This window comes from Indicator indicator, chromosome 36 (genome assembly GCF_027791375.1).
Source record: "Indicator indicator isolate 239-I01 chromosome 36, UM_Iind_1.1, whole genome shotgun sequence".
Lineage (NCBI taxonomy): Eukaryota > Metazoa > Chordata > Aves > Piciformes > Indicatoridae > Indicator > Indicator indicator.
This window is the reverse complement of record NC_072045.1, coordinates 3,968,661-3,988,174: the sequence shown is the minus strand read 5'-3', so window position 1 is coordinate 3,988,174 and position 19,514 is coordinate 3,968,661. Positions and strand designations below refer to the sequence as shown.

The following is a 19,514-nucleotide window of genomic DNA, read 5'->3' as shown; positions in this document are numbered from 1 at the left end:
TGTGTCCAAACTCCCCCATGCCCATCCTCCCTGTTCATTGGGGCCTATCCCGGGGTGGGGGCACCCAGTGGGTCCCCTGAGGGTCCCTTGGAGGATCCCTTCACTGTGCCACCTACCATACCATGCCAGGAGGCCCCCCTCCAACACCCGTTGCCTCCCCAGACAGGGACATCTATGAGAACATGATGCCCCTCTCAACACAGACCCCCAGGAAGCTGCCACGGTCCCCTCAGGTGATGGAGAACATCATGTACCATGTGGGGACACAGCGGGCACAGGGCCCCCCTGCTGCCCCCCGACGCTGAGAGAATCCCTGTCCCTGAGTGCCACCCATGCCTGGCAAGGGGGCTCACCCCTCCCCCAGCTCTACCTTTCTGTGGGGACCCAACCCCCAAAAAGCTGTTTTGCAGCATCCTCCCTGCTCACTGTTCTCTGTGGCACCCACCCCATGGCACCCAGTGCCCACCCAATGCCACCAGTGTGGGCTGCTGAGTGTGGGCAGCTGGTGGCCAGTGTGGCAGGGCCAGGGGGAGCTGGGGGGAGCTGGCTCATGGCCAGGAAGCAGCAGGCTCTTGACCCACACCCCCCCCCCCCTTCCCCCCATGTCAGGGAAGTGGCTCTGCTGTGGCCTCGCTGCATGCCGGTGCACGGTGCCTGCACCCACGGAGCAGGAAGCACCCAGTGTGGACACCCCCGGGGGGGCCAGCACCATCACACACACACCCAGCTTCTATCCCCAAGGACAAAGGCCACAGTGATGGGGTGGCCGCATCTGGACACCTCCTGTGCCCACCCAAGCTCCTGGCAGGGTGGTGGGAGCAGGCAGAGGGGGCAGGATCCAGCATGGTGGGACCGGGGTGAGAGCAGTGGCAGGGCCACCAGGGATCAGTGACAGGACCACCATACCTTCAGGGTCTCCATGGCGTCCTGGAGAGTCACCACAGAGCTGAGCCCCGAGAGAGCCCAAAGCGTCTCCATCCCACAGAGCACAGAGCGAGCCGGGGGCTGCACGCTGGCTTTTAATGGGGGCGTTTGCCGGGGGGGCAGGGTAGCGGGGGAAGGGTGGCACAGCTGAGGCGAGTCACAGGGGCTGCACTGCCACGGGGTAGAGCAGGGAGAGGTGCCGTGCCCCGCGGACGGGCAGTGCCCGCGCCGTGTAGTGCCGCACGGCTTCGGGCACCGAGGGGAAGGCGGCTCCGGCGCGGCCGAGCGTGAAGTGCTGCTCCCGGGTGCGGGTCAGCTTCACGTGGACGAAGCCATGGCTGCTCCTGCGGGCACCGAGGGGACACTGAGGCATGGCCCGGACCGGCCTGCCCCTCCTCGCTCGCCTGGGTCATGGGGGAACATGCAGCAACATGCTGCCAGTACAGGGATGCCAGAGCCGTGCCCACAGCCCAGCCCCTCCACCCGGGCATCCTGCTGTCACCCCTCACCCATGCTTCCCATCCTTGTCCCTATTCCTGTTTCTGTTCCCTATCCCCATCTCTGTCTCCATTCCTGTCCCCAGTTCCCATTCCAGTCTCTGTCCCTTTCCCTGTTCCTATCCTCATCCCTGTCCCCGTCTCAGATCCCATCCCAGTCCTCATTCCTTGCCCCCTATCCCCATCCTGATCCCTGTCTCCATCCCTGTCCTCTATCCATACCCCAGTCCCTATCCCCACCCCAATCCCTATTCCCATCCCAGTCCCTATCCTCACCCCAGTCCCTATCCCCATCCCAATCCCTATCCCCATCCCCATCCCCATTCCTGTCCCTGTCCCTGTCCCCAGGCTGTGCAGCAGTGGCAGGAGGCTGGGGTGACAGGAGGCTTTCAGGACAGCAGCACTTTGGGGACAAGGACAGCCTGGGGACAGGGACCCCTCAGGGACAGAGACCCCTTGAGGACACAGCCCCTCAGGGCAGGGTGGCCAGGCTGGCACAGCACCATGGGGCTCAGGGTCATCATCCCTCTCCATGCCTGGGTTGTCCAGAGGACCAAGCATGCCACCTGGCACCTCCACACCGTGAGGACCCATCCATGGGGGACCCCCCCCCCCATCCATGGGGGACCCTCCCCCCCCTGAGGGGGGTACCTCAGTCACCCTGTCCCTGTGTCACCTCACCTGAGTGACAGGGAGTAGTCGTCAGGGCTGGTCTCGCAGTCCCGCACCAGGAAGCTGCCCTCGCGGCACAGTGCCAGCAGGGTCTCAGCCCCTGCCCGCCCGATGGGGCCATGGTACCACCTGTGTGGTGGCACATGGCACCCTGCAGCGTGGCACCCTGCTGTGTGGCACCCCGGCACAGGGCACCTCACCACACAGAGCTGGGGAATCAAGACCCATCTGCACCCTCCATGCCATGGGGCACCCAACATCATGGGGACACATCCATGCCAAAGGAACCCATCCATGCCATAGGCACCGTCTACACCACAGGGACCCAATCATGTCAAAGGGGTCAACCATGTCATGGGCCACCCTCCACACCACAGGGATCCATCCATGCCACAGGGTATTTCACCACCTGAAAGGGACTGAATATGCCATGGGGCACCCTCCACACCACAGGGACCCACGCATGCCATGGTCAAAGAGACCAACCACTTCATGGCACCCTCCACCCCATGGGGACCTATCCACAGGGGATCCTCCACCCCATGGGGAGCCATCTGTGGGGGACCCTCCACCCCCTGGGGACCCATCCATAGGACACGCTCCATGCCATGGGGAGCCACCCATAGGGGATCCTCCACCCCATGGGGACCCATCCATGGGGGACCCTTCACCCCATGGGCACCCACCCATGGGGGACCCTCAATCCCATGACGTGTGCCCAGGCTGTTGATGCCCCCCACAGTGGGTGGGAGCCCCCAGACTCACGCCTGCTTCTCCAGGGGCAGGGAGGTGTCCACGTGCCTGGGGCTGGGGGGGCAGCCTGGCCTGGTGCTTGTGGGGGTCCGGGGGGGCCGTGGCAGGTGCCGGGACAGGCTGGGGGAGCGCTCAGGGCTCTCAAACTGCACTGCAGGGACAAGTAGTGGTGGTGGTGGGGGGATGTCACCCCAAAGCAGGGTCCCAGCACCCCTGCCTGCTGCTGGGGGGCAGCTCTCAGTGCCACACCACAAAGAAACATCCCACATGTCCCCATGTCTGTCCACGGGGTCCTGTTGTCCCCTGGGAGTGGCACCCATGGGTGTTGGGGTGCCAGGGGTGCCACCCCTAGGTGACAGGGAATACAAGGTGCCCAGGACTGCTATCCACGGGTCCTGGGGGGTGCTGGGGGCACAGGGTAGTACCCATGGATGGTTGCTAGGGCATGGGAGACTCCAGCCTGGCACCCATGGGAGCTGAGTGGCACCGATGGATGTTGGAGGGGGGACACGGGAGGGCAGGAGTGGTTCCCACGGGTGCTGAGGGATGTGGGAGAGGGGTCCCTGGGGGTGGCCCCCAGCAGTGTGACCTGCAGGGGCACTGTCACCTGCGAAGGCCCGGGAGATGTGGTCCTTCTTCCACTCCCAGGGCTGGTCGTACTCATCGGCTGGGCGCTCGTCGTGGCGGGGCAGGCGGCTGTCCCGGGGGGTGGGCGCCGCGGGGCCCTCCCCTGCCGTCTCCCAATCCTCGCTGGGGGTGTCGTAGAGTTGGGGTCCCCTCCGTGGCCTCACTCGCCAGCCCTCCCCCTGCCGAGGGCACCCTGACGACATGGTGGGGCTGGGATGGGTGAGAGGCACCCTGGCCGTGGGACCCCCGCGGGGGTGGGTGCTGGGGGTCGCGGGGTGGTGCCCAGGGTGTCACCCACCTGTGGCCTCTCCGGGCTCTTCACAGCCACCCTCGGGGGCTGGCTCCTGCTCCCCCTCGAAGGGCTCCGAGTACTCACTCTCGCCAGGGCCCTGTGGGTGGGTGCCCTGGGTGGGATGGGACCCCCACTGACCCCCCCTCAAGGTCTCACAGTCCCTAAGTCACCTCCCCAGCACCCTGCAGACCCCCCCGGTCCTGCTGTGGGTGTCCCCAGCCCTTTCCCTGCTCCCTCCCACCCAGTCCCTTTGTCCCCCGACCCCTTTCCTATTCCCGCTCTCCCAGCGACTCTGACACCCCCAGTTCCCTTTCCCAGTGACCCCAGCTCCCCCCTGGGGTGTTCCATTGTCCCCCCGACTCTTGCTTCTCCCTGGCCCCCATCCCCGGTCCCCTCCGGTCCCCCCGGTCCTTCTTCCCGGTCCTTTTCAGTCCCCACCTCCCATTCCCCATCTCCCCCTGTTCCAATCCCCTCTGTACTCCCCAGTCCCAGCTCCCCGACCCCCCATTCTCTCCCAGTCGCCCCCCTCACACCTCTCCGGTCCCCCCGGTTCCTTTTCCCGGTGCTCCCGGGTCCTCCCGGTGCTCCCCAGGTCCTCTCCCCAGCGTCCTCCCGGACGCTGCCCCACGGCACCCCCCCAGGCCCTTCGCCGCCCTCCCTGGTGCCCGAGCTCCCCTCCGGGTCCTGCCCCGTTGCCCCCCTCCCAAGCCTTTTCCCCTCCGTCCCCTCCCCGGTACCCCCCCCACCCCCCCGTTTCCCAGCTCCTACCTGCTCCAGCCGGCGAGGGCCCCCCCCAGGCCCCGCTCCCCCGACCTTCACCAGCCGGTGCCGGGGGGAGGCAGCGGGGCCGCGAAGGGCAGCACCGGGGGGAGCTGTCGGGGGGGGCGGACCCCCGCTGCCGGTGCCGGTACCGGGGGGGGGGCGCTCGCCGCCGCTGTAGTCGGGCTGGGGCGGGCGGGGGGGCGAACGCCGGGTCCCCCCCCGGCCCAGGTACTCCCGGAGCCACTTGGCCATGGATGGAAGGGGCTGCCCGGTACCGGGACCGCGCCGGGACCCCCCCGCCACCACCGCCGCCAGGAGCCGCTTTGTGTCGCCGCCGAGCGCGGACCGGAGCCCCCGGAGCCTCCCCCCGCCCCCTACAGCCCCGTGCCCGCCTCACCGGGGGGGCACCGGCAAGAGGGGGGGGACACAACAATGGGGACACGGTGGGAGGGGATGGCAGAGCCCCCCCGCTCCTTTCTGCTGTGCTGGGGGGCACCGGGACCCCCAAGTGACACAGGCACGGCCCCGCTCCGTGACAGAGGGAGAAAGGGGGAGTCACAGGGACCCCTCGGGGGCAACACAGAGGGGGCAGACAGCCCCCCTCCCCCCGCAGAAACGGGCACCGGGATCTCTAAGTGACACCGAGGCTCCCACCCCGCGGTGACACAGGGAGAAGGGGGGGGGGGGTGTACCCAGGAACCCCAAAAGCCGGCAAGTGGCACAGGGGCTATAGGATCCCTCCCCCTCCCTGGCCTCCTGGGGCTGCCCGGGGTGGGTCATGGCACAGGGCAGAGCAGACCCTGGGGTCTTTGGGGGCCTGAAGAGAACATGGAGCCCACCCCCAGCTGCCGGTTCATCCCCCTGGGAGCTCATTTTGGGAGTGGGAGGGGGCTGTACAGACTCCTATAGACCCATATGCATCCCTGAGAAACCCCTAGAGACCCCTATGCATGCCCTGTAGACTCCTACAGACCTCTAGAGATCCATTTACACCCCTTGGAGACCCATATACATCCCCTAGAGACCCCTAGAGACTCCTATATATCCCCTATAGACCCCATACATCCCCTGTAGACCCCTAGAGACCTCTACAGACCCCTAGAGATCCATTTAGACCCAGCCCTCTGATCACTCTCCTGGCCCTTCTCTGGGCACTCTCCACCCTGTCCCCATCTCTTTTGCAGGGTAGGGACCAAACCTGCAGGCAGTGCCCCAGGTGTGGTCTGACCAATGCTGAGCAGAGTGGGACAATGACTCCTTTATCCCTGCTGGTGATGCCCTTGGTGATGATGCCCTTGGTGATGCACCCCCAACATCCTGTTGGCTTTCTTTGCCCCTGCAGCTCACTGCTCGCTCATGCTGAGTTTGTTGTCCACCAAGACACTCAGGTCCCTTGCCACATGGCTGGTCTCCAGCTCAGGTGGATCCCAGGCACTCCTGGGTTGTGTATTCCAAGGTGCAAGAGCCTACACTTGCCCCTGTTGAACTTCACAAGGTTCTTGCTACTCCTTCAGCCTGTCCAGGTCTCCCTGGAGGGTGGCTTCTCCCTTCTGGATCTCCTTCTCCCTACAGGGAATGTCCCTTGATGTGGGGGCAGGAGCTGGTAGAGAATCTGCTCCACCTTTCTCTCCAGCTGAGCCTGCATGGCTGCACCTGCACATCCCGCAGCCACAGCCTGTCTGTGCATCACAGGCCAGCAAACCAAGGGTCCTGCAGCCCCCCCTGCAAAGCAGCAGGGCCTGGTGACACACTCAGAGCTCAGCTGAAGCCCAGCTCTGGATCCTTGTCCTTCTCCAAAGGTGGGAGGGGTTCCGAAAGGGAATCCCTCAGGCTCCTGTCACACCTGCCTGGCTGCAGAGAAACCCAAGTGAGGAGGCAGGTGTGATGCATGAAGGAAAGCCCTTCTGAAGAATGCAATGCCAGAAATGCAGGCACACAGGATCCACACACACAGCCCTGCACACTTGGCCTCCACGTCAGTGCCGCTCACCACACCCCGCACGGCTGGGCATCCAGTAGAACCTCATGCCACAGCTGCTGGCCTGCCCTCAGTGCAGTGAACCAGAATGATCCTCCCTTGTCAGCATTTGTCTTCCCAAGCCTCTCCTTTCACTGCTCTCTCCTTAACCATTTGAGTGCTGAGGAGTGTAGAGCACCATGGCCAAAATCAGCTCTGGGGCGCTCAACACGAGAAGGAGCTGCTGGAGCAGGTCCGGAGGAAGCCACAAAGATGAGCAGAGGGCTGGAGAACCTCCCCTTGGGGACAGGCTGGGGGAGTTGGGGTTGTTCAGCCTGGAGGAGAGAAGGCCTTAGAGTCTCAGGTGATAGAAGGAGAGGAAATGGCCTGAAACTGCACCAGGGCAGGGTTAGGTTGGAGATGAGGAAAAATTTCTTTGCTGCAAGAGTGGTCAGGGGTTGGAAGAGGCTGCCCAGGGAGGTGGTGGAGTCCCCAGCCCTGGAGGTGGTCAAGAAACCTGTGACCATGTCCCTTGTGGCCATGGTTTGGTGGCCATGGTGGGGTTGGGTTGTGTTGGACTGGATGATCTCAGAGGCCTTCTCCAGCCCAAACCATTCTCTATGACTCTCTGTTCCCAGCTGATGCTCTCCCATCTTTCCAGACACCATCTCATGGCAAAACTCCACATCCACTGCTCTTGCTCCACAGCAAACCCCTGAGCAGAAAAGAAGAATCTCATCAAGATCCCAATTTTCCCTTTTCAGAGATCAGTTGAGGCCAAACCTTTTATTCTACCTCCTACATATTTGGGTCCCTACCTGATTGAATGTGTCCTGAGGAACCTCTGGAAGCCCACACCAGAGCTTCACCCTCCCAGGCTGCAGTGGGATGAACTCTAGGAGATTACCTCTGTGAATTTGATATCCTTTTGTGTTCCAGGGGCAGGAACTGGTGAAGCCTAGCAGAGGCTTTTGTGATCTGCCAGGTTCAGCAGCAAATCTCAACCACCCTTTGGATGGCCTGGAGAAAACAAGGTCTCAAGAGCCATTTATGGCTGCTGGTGCTGCTGGTTCAAATGGAGCTGCCAAGAGCAGGTAAGAAATGGATTTAGCTGAATGCTTTCCTTCAATCCATCCACTGCTCAGACTGCCCAGCTGCAAGCAAATGATTTTTCTTTTACCAAAACCTTTCCTGCAGAATCATTTCCTTAAAGTGTTTGCCCACCTGTATTTAAAATCAAAATCATCAAGGATTTCATTTCTAAATCAGAGAATTGTTGGGGTTGGAGAAGACCTCTGAGAACATCCAGCAACCCAACACCTCCATGGCCACTAAACCCTGCCCCCAGGTGGCATGGCCACACATTTCTTGAACACCTCCAGGGCTGGGGACTCCACCACCTCCCTGGGCAGCCTCTTCCAACCCCTGACGACTCTTGCAGTCAAGAATTTTTTCCTCTTCTCCAACCTAACCCTCCCCTGGCACAATTTCAGGCCATTTCCTCTCCTTCTATCAGCTGGTACTAGGGAGAAGAGACCAACCCCCACCTCACTCCAACCTCTTGTTCAAGGCCAGGTTGGATGAGACCTTGAGCAGCTTGGGCTGATGGGAGGTGTCCCTGCCCATGGCAGAGGGGTTGGAACTGGATGATCTTGAAGGTCCCTTCCTACCCAACCCATTCCATGATTCCATGACTCCTTGCCTCCAGCTGAATGTGTCCTTACTGCCTCTGACCATGCCCTGCTAAAATATCATGGTTTGCCTGCATTGCTCAGCTGATCATAGAATCACAGAATCATAGAATCATAGAATCATAGGTTCATAGATTCACAGAATCATAAAATCATAGAATCATAGAATCACAGAGTCATAGAATCACAGAATCATAGAATCATAGAATCACAGAATCAGTCAGGGTTGGAAGGCACCACAAGGATCATCCAGTTCCAACCCCCCTGCCATGGGCAGGGACACCTCACACTACATCAGGCTGGCCAGAGCCTCATCCAGCCTGGCTGCAAACACCTCCAGGGATGGAGCCTCAACCACCTCCCTGGACAACCCATTCCAGGCTCTCACCACTCTCATGGTGAGGATCTTCTTCCTCACATCCAGCCTGAATCTCCCCGCTTCCAGCTTTGTTCCATTGTGACACCATCCAAGCTTATTGCAATTTTGGATTCTTTCCCTGCTGACCTCAGAGCCTGAAGCAGCTTGGAAAGGTTTGTCCACCTCTTGTGTACTCCTGCAGGTCACAGTGCAGCTCTCTGCTGACCTGGCCCTTGGCTTGGGGAGGAAATGCCTCAGACAAGCTGTTACCAGCAGCTTGGAGGGTGGATTATTTCTCATCTGTTTTACTATTTGTAGAAGAGATCCTTTCCTGGAGCCTCATGATCCTTGGACAGATCCCATGCCAGAACAATGCCAAGATTCAGGGGAAGCTTTAATGCAAGGCAAATATTTGATGGCAGAGCAGTGCAGTTTCCTGCTGGTTGCGTGGAACCCCTGGAGGGACAAACTGGACCAACGTAAAGCTCTCCTTATAGAAATATTTGGGTTTTGCAAGTCAACAACTGGTGTCAGTTTTAACACTGATATTCAGCTCTGGGAGCACTGGGGAAGGGGTGGTGAAAAGCTAGACTTGAGCTGGTGACATGAGCTGGCACCTTGAGCTGGCACCTTGAGCTCCCAGCCCGGCCCCAGCAGTGTCCTGGGCTGATCCCCAGCAGTGTGGGCAGCAGGGGCAGGGAGGGGATTCTGCCCCTCTGCTCTGCTCTGCTCTGCTGAGACTCCCCCTGCAGTGTTGGGGCCAGCTCTGGAGTCCTCAGCACAGAGAGGAGCAGGGCAAGGGGAGGCCACAGCAAAGCTGGCAGGGCTGGAAGCCCTCTCCTGTGACGCCAGGCTGAGAGAGTTGGGGTTGTTCAGCCTGGAGAAGAGAAGGCTCTAGGGGAGCCTCAAAGCAGCCTTCCTGGAGGAAGCCTGAAGGAGGCTACAGCTGGAGAGGGACTTCATACAGATCCATGTAGTGACAGGATGAGAGGCAGCGGCTTCAAACTGGAAGATGTTGGATTTAAATGAGACATTAGGAAGAAATTCTTCCCCATGAGGGTGGTGAGGCACTGGAGCAGGTTGCCCAGGGAAGCTGTAGAAGCTCCATGCCTGGAAGTGTTCAAAGGCAGGTTGGATGGGACCTTGAGCAACCTGGGCTGGTGGGAGGTGTCCCTGCCTGTGGCAGGGGGGTTGGAACTGAGTGATCTCCAAGGTCCCTTCCAACCCAAACCATTCTATGATTGATTTGGTGATTAACAGCTTCAAGAAATGCACAGAATCCCACAAAACTAAGCCCAAAACAGCTTCTAGATACTGAAGGTGTATTTAAGTCAAAGCACCTCTCAGGGGATGCTTTCCTTTCAAGTGTTTGTTTTGCTTTCTCTTTGCTCACCCTGACAGACACACAGCCTTGAGTTCTGACTTTGCCCTGGTTCATTTCAAAGCAAAGACAAAGAACAAACCCAAATAAAGGGCAAAACAGACCCTGAATGGTTTACATCCAGGCTTGTGGTCTGAAACAGAGAAGTGTTAGTCAGAGACTGTGGGAGAAGAGATCTCCTTGGACTCATTTCTTGTTTCTGTAGGCAGGAGGCTAACAGTAATGTGATATCAGCCAGAGTGCTGTTCAACCAGAGGAACAAACATCCTTTGATACTTCTTTTATCCCCTGAGTAAATAATGCTAAGACACTGCTGAGAAGCCTTTAATACATTTCCTCCTTCGTTCTTGGATATTTCTCACACTGGGAACCCTTTTCCCCCTCCTCCTCTTACTCCAAGAAGGACATTGAAGGGCTGGAGTGGGTCCAGAGAAGGGCAATAAATCTGGGGAAGGGTCTGGAGAACAGGGCTGGGGAGGAGCAGGTGAGGGAGCTGGGGGTGTTCAGCCTGGAGAAGAGGAAGCTGAGGGGAGACCTCATTGCTCTCTGCAGCTCCCTGAAAGGAGGCTGGAGCCAGGTGGGGGTTGGTGTCTTAGAATCATAGAGATGTTGAGGTTGGAAGAGAGCTTTGAGAGCATCAAGTCCAAGCTCACCCAGGGCTCACATTGCCACAGCTGCTTCTAAACCACCTCCCTCAGCACCACATCCATGCAGCTTTTAAACCCCTCCAGGGATGGGGACTCCACCACCTCCCTGGGCAGCCTGGGACAGTGCCTGAGAACCTTTGCTGGGAAGAATTTTTTCCTAGCACCTGAGCTGAACTCCTCTGGCCCAGCCTGAGGCTGTTTCCTCTTGTTCTGTCACTTAGGTTGGGCTGGATGATCTTGGAGGTCTCTTCCAACCTGGTTGATTCTATGATCCTATGATTCTTGCATGTGGGAAGAGACCAACCCCCACCTGGCTCCAGCCTCCTTTGAGGGAGTTGCAGAGGGCAATGAGGTCTCCCCTCAGCCTCCTCTTCTGAAGACCAAAGTCCCCCAGCTCCCTCAGCTGCTCCTCACAGGACTTGTGTTCAAGCTTCTTCACCAGCTTGGTTGCTCTTCTCTGGACCTTCCTCAGCCCCTCAATGTCTTTCTTGTAGTGAGGGGCCCAAAACTGAACCCAGGATCTGAGATGTGGCCTTACCAGTGACGAGCAGGGGGGGACAATCACATCCCCACACCTGCTGGCCACACCATTGCTGTTACAAGCCAGGATGCCATTGGCCTTCTTGGCCACTTGAGCACACTGCTGGCTCCCATTCAGCCATCAGTCAGCACCCCCAGGTCCTTCTCTCTGTCAAGCAGCTCTCCAGCCACTGTTTGAGGTTCTCCCTTTTACTTAATATCATTAATTACAAAATCACCAGGAGGATCTTAATTTAAGGTGGATGCCTTCAGCAGAGGACTTGAAAGGTGTTTAAATGTTTAATGAGGTGTTGAAGCCTCCCTGAAGTAGAAGATTGGCATGCTCAGGCCTGGGCTTTGGCAGAGGGATGCCCACAAGTGCAGTGCTTTGCCTCATCCCTCACCTGCCACTGCTCCATCTGGGAAGACCAGAACCAAGTTGTGGATTCCGAAAGAGACATGAAACTCGCAAAGCCCTTTGTGTTTTCAGCTGAGCCTGTAAAACCTGGATGTAAACTGCTGCCAGAAGACCTCATTGTAAAGCACAACTCGGGCAGCTGAGCTCTTGGGTTCCTCCTTGTGGGTTTGGTTTTGTTTTTAATGGTAAATGTTTGCCCCTTTAATCCTCAACTGCTCCAGCTAAGCCCCAATCCCTTCTGTTTTATTGCTGCATGGTGACAAGGGCTGACCTCTCCCTCCTCTCCTGCTACAAAGCCTTTTGTGTTTTACATGTTGCTAGGAGGGAAGACAGGAAAGGACCTTACCTTGTTAGCTTTCCCCTTTGCCTCCTTCACGCCCCCAGCTGCTCTTGCATGAGCTCAGCCTTTATCCTTTGGCAGGCTCTGCCAGAAGGAATAGGTTCAACAAGGAATTTAATCTATAGTTAAACAGAAAGAGAGAATGGCATGGGTCAGGCAGGACAGGCTGGAGATACTCCCCTGTGAAAGTGCAACAATACCAGGTGTAACTCAGAGCTGCTTGAGTTTGTACTACTACTAGGAGCAGAGGCCAGAGGAGCGCAGCAGTTTTGCCCCAGCAGCAGCAGCAGCAGCACCCTCAGGGACAACCACAGCAGGCTCCAAAGGTGCAAGTAAAGAACAACCTCTCCTGAAACAAACTGCTTGTCACATCTCATGGTCACAGTCTCACAGTATATCAGAGGTTGGAAGGGACCTCAAGAGATCATCAGGTCCAACCCCCCTGCCAGAGCAGGATCACTCAGGGTAGTCTGCTCAGGGATGCATCCAGGTGGGTTTGGAAAGTCTCCAGAGAAGGAAACTCCACAACCCCCCTGGGCAGCCTGTTCCAGGGCTCTGTCACCCTCACTGTAAAGAACTTTCTCCTCATGTTGAGCTGAAATCTTCTCTGTTCAAGTTTGGTCATTGTGATAGGATGAGGAGCAATGGCTTTGAGTTGGGAGAGGGGAGACTGAGCCTGGTGGTGTTGATGTGGGAGGGGTGGGAGAGGAATTTCAGCCCACCACACTACAACAACTAGGAAGAAATTAGTGACAGTGAGGGTGAGGAGACACTGGAACAGGCTGCCCAGGGAGGCTGTGGATGCCTCCTCCCTGGAGGTGTTCAAGGCCTTGAGCAACCTAGGCTGGTGGGAGGTGTCCCTGCCCATGGGACTGGATGATCTTGAAGGTCCCTTCCAACCCAAACCAGCCCAAGCCATGATTCTATGATTAATGGTAAGGTTGCTTTTGGAGGCCTCCCTTGTTCTCAACTTGATAAGTAAACTTCAGCCCAATAAATCTAATTTTGGCTTTTCCTTTGTCTTTAAATCCAAACACTTGATCACAAACGTTGCCACAAAGCCTCTTCTGCACCCAGAGGCTCAGCTGGGGGACTTGGTGTCCTCCTGGAGGTTTGAAACAGAGGTCACACACACAACCATATTTTTGCAGCTATAAATCATCTTGTTGGGTCCACAGTTGCCTTACCCAGACACAGACAGCTCCTAAAACCCAGCAGGACTTTAAGGTGTGTCAGCTGCTCAGCTAACAGAGCCACATGCTTTATATTACCTGACTGACCTCCATCACATTTGGAATCTGCTGCTTGCAGAGGAGCCTGGAGCCAGCTCTCATCTGGACAAGTGAGGCTCAAGGCAAGAACATGGCTTGGAGGCCTTGCCCTGGGCAGTGCCTGCTACAAAACCTGCTCCTAGCCTTGGCTGTTTGCTTCGACCCCTGCACCACAGGTAGGATGCCCCTTGGGGCGGTGAATTCATGGAATGCTCTGGGGGAATGGGGAGGGTTCACAATGGAAGGGGAAGAGGCTGATAAAGGGAATGGTGAATGTCTGTTTCTGTGTCAGACCTCTCACCTCTCTCTGACTGTATCTAAGCTCGGACTAAATAGAAATCACAAGACACTGAGGGTCTGGAGAAGGTCCAAAGACAGGCAGCAAAGCTGGGGAAGGGTCTGGAGAACAGGGCTGGGGAGGGGCAGCTGAGGGAGCTGGGGGTGTGCAGCCTGGAGAAGAGGAGGCTGAGGGAGACCTCATTGCTGTCTACAGCTCCCTGAAGGGAGGTTGGAGTGAGGAGGGAGTTGGTCTCTGCTCTCTAGTCTCAGCTGATAGAAGGAGATGAAATGGCCTGAAATGGTGCCAGGGGAGGGGTGGGTTGGAGGTGAAGAAAAATATGCCCTGCATGCTGTTTAGGTACAAACAAACAATTCCCAGGAGATGTTTTTTAATACACTCTGCTCCTGTTGGAATCACAGAGCTGGTTGGGTTGGAAAAGCTCTCTGAGACCATTCAGTCCAACCAGCAGCCCCACACCAAATCAGAAGCATGCTCAAATGTCACAGGGAGAAGGGGTTTAAAAAGTAAAATGATGATAATAATGATAATAATAATAACAACAACAACAAATTATTATTATTAATAATAAATTCTTATTTATAATAATTATTATTTTAGAATGACTTTATAATCAATAACGATTTAATAATAATAATAATAATAATAATAATAATAATAATAATAATAATAATAATAATCCAAAAGGACAAAACAGAGCTTCTGAGCACAAGATTTTGAGTTTTTAGTTATTTAATAATAAAAAAGTATTATGTAATTATCAATACAATTATTTATATATAATAATATAATTATATAATTAATATAATTATTTAATAATATATTATTATATTTAATTTATTATATTTTTATTTATATTATTATGATTAAATAGTAATTTATTAAATAATAATAAAGTATTATGTAATTATTAATACAATTATTTATATTTCATAATAGAATAATTATTTAACAATTTATTATTATTATTATTATTATTATTATTATTATTATTATTATTATTATTATTATTATTATTACTACTACTACTACTATTATTACTATTATTATTATTATTTAACTAAAACCTCAGAGTCTTGTGCTCAGAAGCTGTGTTTTGTCCCTTTGGCTGAGTGTTGAGCTGTGTTTCCTCCCCAGCTCCAAGCCTCCTGGTGCCCAGCAGGAGGGAACTGTTGGCAGCGGCAGGGGCAAGGCTGCAGGAGGCTCAACCTGTGGCGCTGGGACCATCAACAGCTCTGGAGGAGAACCAAACCCTGGGGCTGAGTGGAAGGGCAGTCCCAGCAGACAGAGGTTTGCCTAAACCACCTCTCCTCGAGCAAGATGCTGCAGATGAAGCCAGACACCAACCTGCCCACCCCACGCTGGTGCCCACAGAGCCCTACACCCACACCCTGCAGCCCATCGTGACCCCAAGGGCAGACACCTTGGTGTTCCCCAGCTCTGAGGGTGCATCTGTGACCTCTCCACAGGCTTCCCTCCAGACAGCCTCCATCAGTGAAGGCCACTCTGCCCCTCCAGCCCCAGATATCTCCTCAAGAGCCACAGACTCAAGTCTCCACCATGCAGCCCACCTCGCTGTGCCTCCAGCTGGCAACAGCAGCACACAGGAGTCTTCCACTGGTGCCATCCTGGCTCAGGTGGATGTCATGGTGCCTGGCATGGAGGGCATTGGACAGGCTGGAGGGAGCCTTTCAGGTCTTGGTCCCAAGAGACTGCCAAGCCTCACAGCTTCTGGTGGGACAAAACTCTCCCCAGCCTCCTCGGGCAGGGAGTGGCTGGGCACCAACACTGCAGGTGAGAGGTTTCGCAGATTTATTGGCAATCAGCTGTTGCTTTTCTCTCATTTGTTGTCTGGAGCAGTTCATTTTGGGTTACATCATCTTCCAGACATCAACCACAGAACCACAAAACTGTTGAGGTTGGAAGAGACCTCAAATCCAACCCAGAGCTCACATTGCCACCACTGCTGCTAAGCCACTGCCACTGCACCACCTCCCTCAGCACCACATCCATGCAGCTTTTAAGCCCCTCCAGGGATGGGGACTCCACCACCTCCCTGGGCAGCCTGGGCCAGTGCCTGAGAACCTTTGCTGGGAAGAGATTGTTCCTAATATCCTGCTTGAAGCTCCCTTGGCACAGCTTGAGGCTCTTTCCTTTTGTCCTTGGGGGAGGAAAGATGTTTTCTTTCCTCCCTCAGTGTCTTCTGAGGAACTGTGGCTGCAGGAGCTGGAGGTGTTTAGTCTGGAGAAGAGGCTGAGGGGAGACTTCATTGCTCTCTCCAGCTCCCTGGAAGGGGGTTGCAGTGGGGTGGGGGTTGGTCTCTTCTCCCTAGGATCAGGTGGTAGAATGAGAGGGAATGTCCTGAGATGGTGCCAGGGGAGGGTTAGGTTGGAGATGAGGAAAAATTTCTTTGCTGCAAGAGTGGTCAGGGATTGGCACAGGCTGCCCAGGGAGGTGGTGGAGTCCCCATCCCTGGAGGTGTTCAAGATACCTGTGGCCATGTCCCTTGGGGCCATGGTTTGGTGGCCATGGAGTTGTTTGGTTCATGGTTGGAGTGGATGATCTCAGAGGTCTTCTCCAACCCACACAGTTCCATGATTCTATGAACACTGCTCCATGTTCTGTTGCTGCTTGAAGCAGTAACCTGTGCCAGAGTTAGGGTTTGGGTGTAGGACAAGCTTGGCAAAGAAGGTGTTGAGAGGATATCTGCTCAGACAACATCAAAGCCCCTCAAACAATGCCCTAATCCAGAAGCAAAGGAGGATGAAACAGTGGAAAGAACGAAAGCTGCTTCCCTCCCACAGCCCTTTCCTGGTCGGTCTCCAAATGCAGTTCTGCATTGACACCAGCAGAAGGAAGTGTTCTGTTACAAACCCAACTGGCAGAACCTGCTCAAGCAAGCAGGATCTCCTCTGGTGGGGACTGATTAACACAAGGCAGGCAGAGAATGAGCTTCACCATCAGCTGCTTTCCAAGCTGCTTCCAAAAGGGCCTCCTGATTTCCTGCTAAGGTTTCTCTCTTGCCACACCAGCAGAAGGACTCCTGTTTGAGAACTGAGGAAAGTCCTTAAGCCTGGTTAAGCCTGGTTGAAAAGGAAATTGCCAGCAGCTATAATCATCAAAGAAGCCTTCTGGAGGTGCTGCATTCCTTCCAAACTAGTCAGGCCTTTCTCTTCACTTTCATTTCCCCCTCCCAGGTAAGGAGTGTACTCAGCTAGGTGTTCCTGCCTGGGAGGTACAAACACCTGAGTGCTGCTTCAGAGGAAATGACCTTGGGTTGGGTGAATGGTCCTGGAGAGACAGCATGGAAACCCCACTTCATGTTAAGGGATCTCAATCACTCCCCATAGAGCAACCTCTGCCTTCAGAGCACAGAACCAGAGAATGGCTCAGGCTGGAAGGGACCTCAGAGATCATCTCCTCCAACCTCCCCTGCCATGGGCAGGACACCTCCCACCAGCACAGCTTGCTCAGGGCCTCATCCAACCTGGCCTTGAACAACTCCAGGGAGGAAACATCCACAACCTCCCTGTTCCCAGGCTGGATGAGGCCTTAAGCAACCTAGTGGGAGGTGTCCCTTTCCATGGGAGGTGTCCCTGCCATGGGCTTGGAACTGGATGATCTTCAAGGTCCCTTCCAACCCAACCCATTCCATGATTCTAAGCTGACTTCAGTGGCAATTTGTTTTCCAATCCCCAGGTGCAAGCAGGGCTTTGATTCTTTCTGCACACACCTCTAAGATTCTCAGAGTTATTGCCAAGATTCCTTTGTTTCACTCTTTCTTCCCCCCATGTTTTTTAACCCCACAACTCTCTTCCTGCCCAGCTGACTCAGCAGCACCCTGGGATGATTCCCTTCCCCTCTAACTTGTTAACCCTTTTCATGCCTAAGGATAAAGGCAAAGAAGATTGGGTTCAAGATAGTGGCCAAGCAAGCAGAAATTAATTCTGAATGACAAATAGTTTCTCCCTCACTGACACTTGAGGAAAGGTCAAGGATGTGCATTCATCTTACCTAACTGCTTGCACAACTGGGCAAGGACCTGCAGACGTCAGTCCCTTGGACCATGACATCTGTGCTTGATGCAAGAAACATGGGGAGGAACTTCTCATCTGTCTGTGGTGTCCAACCACTGCAAACCAAGCCATCAAGAGTCTCTTCTTAGCACAGAAACAAATGGAAATTGCATTTTACAGAGCAATAAGGCTCATGGAAACCAACCTGGCCTTGTAAGAACTATGGCAGGTAGTTCTTGAGGTAAGAGGAGTTAATTGAAGTAAGAAAAGTGCAAGGTCTTGCATCTAGGTTGGGAAAATCCTGAAGATCAGTCCAGGCTGGGGGTGATGAGGTTGAGGGCAGCCCTGCAGAAAAGGATTTGAGGGTGGACAGGAGCCAACAGTGTGAGTTTGCAGCCCAGAAGGCCAGTGGCAGCCTGGGCTGCATCAAAAGCACTGTGGGCAGAGATGGAGAGAGGGGATCCTGCCCCTCTGTTCTGGTGAGACCCCACCTGAAGTCCATCACCCAGTCCAACCATCACCCCAGCCCCACCATGACCACCAAACCATGCCCCCAGGTGCCATGGCCACAGGTGTCTTGAACAGCTCCAGGGCTGGGGACTCCACCACCTCCCTGGGCAGCCTGTGCCAATCCCTGACCACTCTTTCAGGATAGAAATTTTTCCTGATCTCCAACCTCAGCCTCTCCTGGCACAATTCCAGGCCATTTTCAACCCAATCAAGCTGAATAGTCCACTGACACTCATAAAGCAGCTGATGGGATGGATGAGCTCCTTCTTAACTCTTAAAGCCAAATGGTTTTTCTTCACAGCCAAACTGGTGTAAAGCAATTCACAAAACAGCACAGGGAAGATTTTCCTTGTGCATAAAAAAAATTGTAATACTGAAACAGAGAATGGTAGAGGTTGGAAAGGACCTCTGGAGACCACAGAGTGATAGAATGTTAGGGGTTGGAAGGGATCTCTGGAGATCACAGAGTGAGAGAATGTTAGGGGTTGGAAGGGATCTCTGGAGATCACTGAGTCCAACCCCCCCTGCCAGAGCAGGGTCACCTAGGGCAGGTTGCACAGGAATGACTCCAGAGATGGAGCTCCACCAGCTCTCTGGGCAGCCTGTTCTAGTGCCCCACCACTCTCAAAGTAAGGAAGTTCCTGCTCATGTTTAGATGGAACTTCCACCATTCAAGTTTGTCCCTTTTCCTCTCTCCCTGTCACTGAGCACCACTGAACAAAGCCTGCTCCCATCCCCCTGCCACCCACCCTTGAGCTATTGATCAGCACTGAGAAGATTCCTCCCTCTGAGGCTGCTCTCCTCCTGCCTAAAAAGCCCCAGAACATGAAGGCAAATCTCATCCAAGCCCTTGTCTTGCTTTCTGTTGTGTGTCCACCCTGAACTTAAATATCTAAGAGATGAGTGTGTGCCTGTGGCCCTCAGGAGGGTGTCAACCAAGTCCCCATTCCTGATCATTTCATGCTCAGCTTAACTCATGTTGACCTTTTCAAGCAGCAAGGTTTCTTATTTACCTTCCCTAGAGGGGAAGTTCCCTATTCTAATGTTAAAATCCTTTGCTGTGAGGGACAAGCAGGTGTGGTCACTCCCCAGAGCCTCCACAGAGTGCTGGCATTATGCAAGGTGCTTCAGTTTAAAGAACATTTCACCTTGGGCCACCAGACTCATCTTCCTCACTTGGCCCTGAGAGTCATTTCCTCCCTCCTAAGAACCCAGCAGGACGCTTGGAGGGAATTTTGGCCTCAGCTGGTAGAAATTAGACACTTGGAAAGACACAAAGATGGACTGGACAACAAATTTAGCTCCATGCAAGCAGAAGTTGGTGTTGGTTGTGGTAGCACTGTGCTGCTTGTCAGGTAAGTTGAATTTTCTTTTCTACTTGGAAGGAACAAAAGCTCTGTTGATGCATTCCTGTAGTTATTTCTGGGTCCAGTCTTCTTCAACATCTTCATCAGTGACCTGGGTGAGAGGACAGAGTGGAGCCTCAGAAGGTTTGCTGGTGGTACCAAGCTGGGAGGATTGGCTGATCCACCATCAGGCTTTGAGACCATCCAGTGAGGTGTGGACAGGCTGCAGAGCTGG

The 19,514-nt window shown here is 55.0% G+C and overlaps 2 protein-coding genes across 2 annotated transcripts in view; one reads left to right on the top strand and one right to left on the bottom strand.

Annotated features, from left to right (window-relative positions):
* Positions 1-1,081: 1,081 nt before the first annotated feature.
* Positions 1,082-4,779, bottom strand: SHD (Src homology 2 domain containing transforming protein D). Its single transcript, XM_054396309.1, has 6 exons — positions 4,534-4,779; positions 3,772-3,862; positions 3,454-3,666; positions 2,859-2,997; positions 2,103-2,222; positions 1,082-1,268 (listed from the first exon to the last, which is right to left on the bottom strand). Exons 1-6 carry the CDS (start codon positions 4,777-4,779, stop codon positions 1,082-1,084), a joined length of 996 nt encoding a protein of 331 aa, XP_054252284.1.
* A 2-nt stretch (positions 4,780-4,781) lies between these two features.
* The window catches only part of MUC16 (mucin 16, cell surface associated), a 78,288-nt gene continuing 63,555 nt past the window's right edge, over positions 4,782-19,514 (top strand). The window contains exons 1-2 of the mRNA XM_054396078.1: positions 4,782-4,937; positions 7,424-7,578. Coding sequence (XP_054252053.1) covers positions 4,782-4,937; positions 7,424-7,578 — 311 coding nt within the window. The remainder of the gene's footprint in view (positions 4,938-7,423; positions 7,579-19,514) is intronic.

Bases quoted from the DNA above. Each gene is read 5' to 3' on its own strand.
- SHD (XM_054396309.1), bottom strand. From the start codon at position 4,779: ATGGCCAAGTGGCTCCGGGAGTACCTGGGCCGGGGGGGGACCCGGCGT. The intron at 3,863-4,533 runs GTAGGAGCTGGG...ACCCACCCACAG, and splicing joins GCCCTCGCCGGCTGGAGCAG to GGCCCTGGCGAGAGTGAGTA. The intron at 3,667-3,771 runs GTGGGTGACACC...CCATGTCGTCAG, and splicing joins AGAGCCCGGAGAGGCCACAG to GGTGCCCTCGGCAGGGGGAG.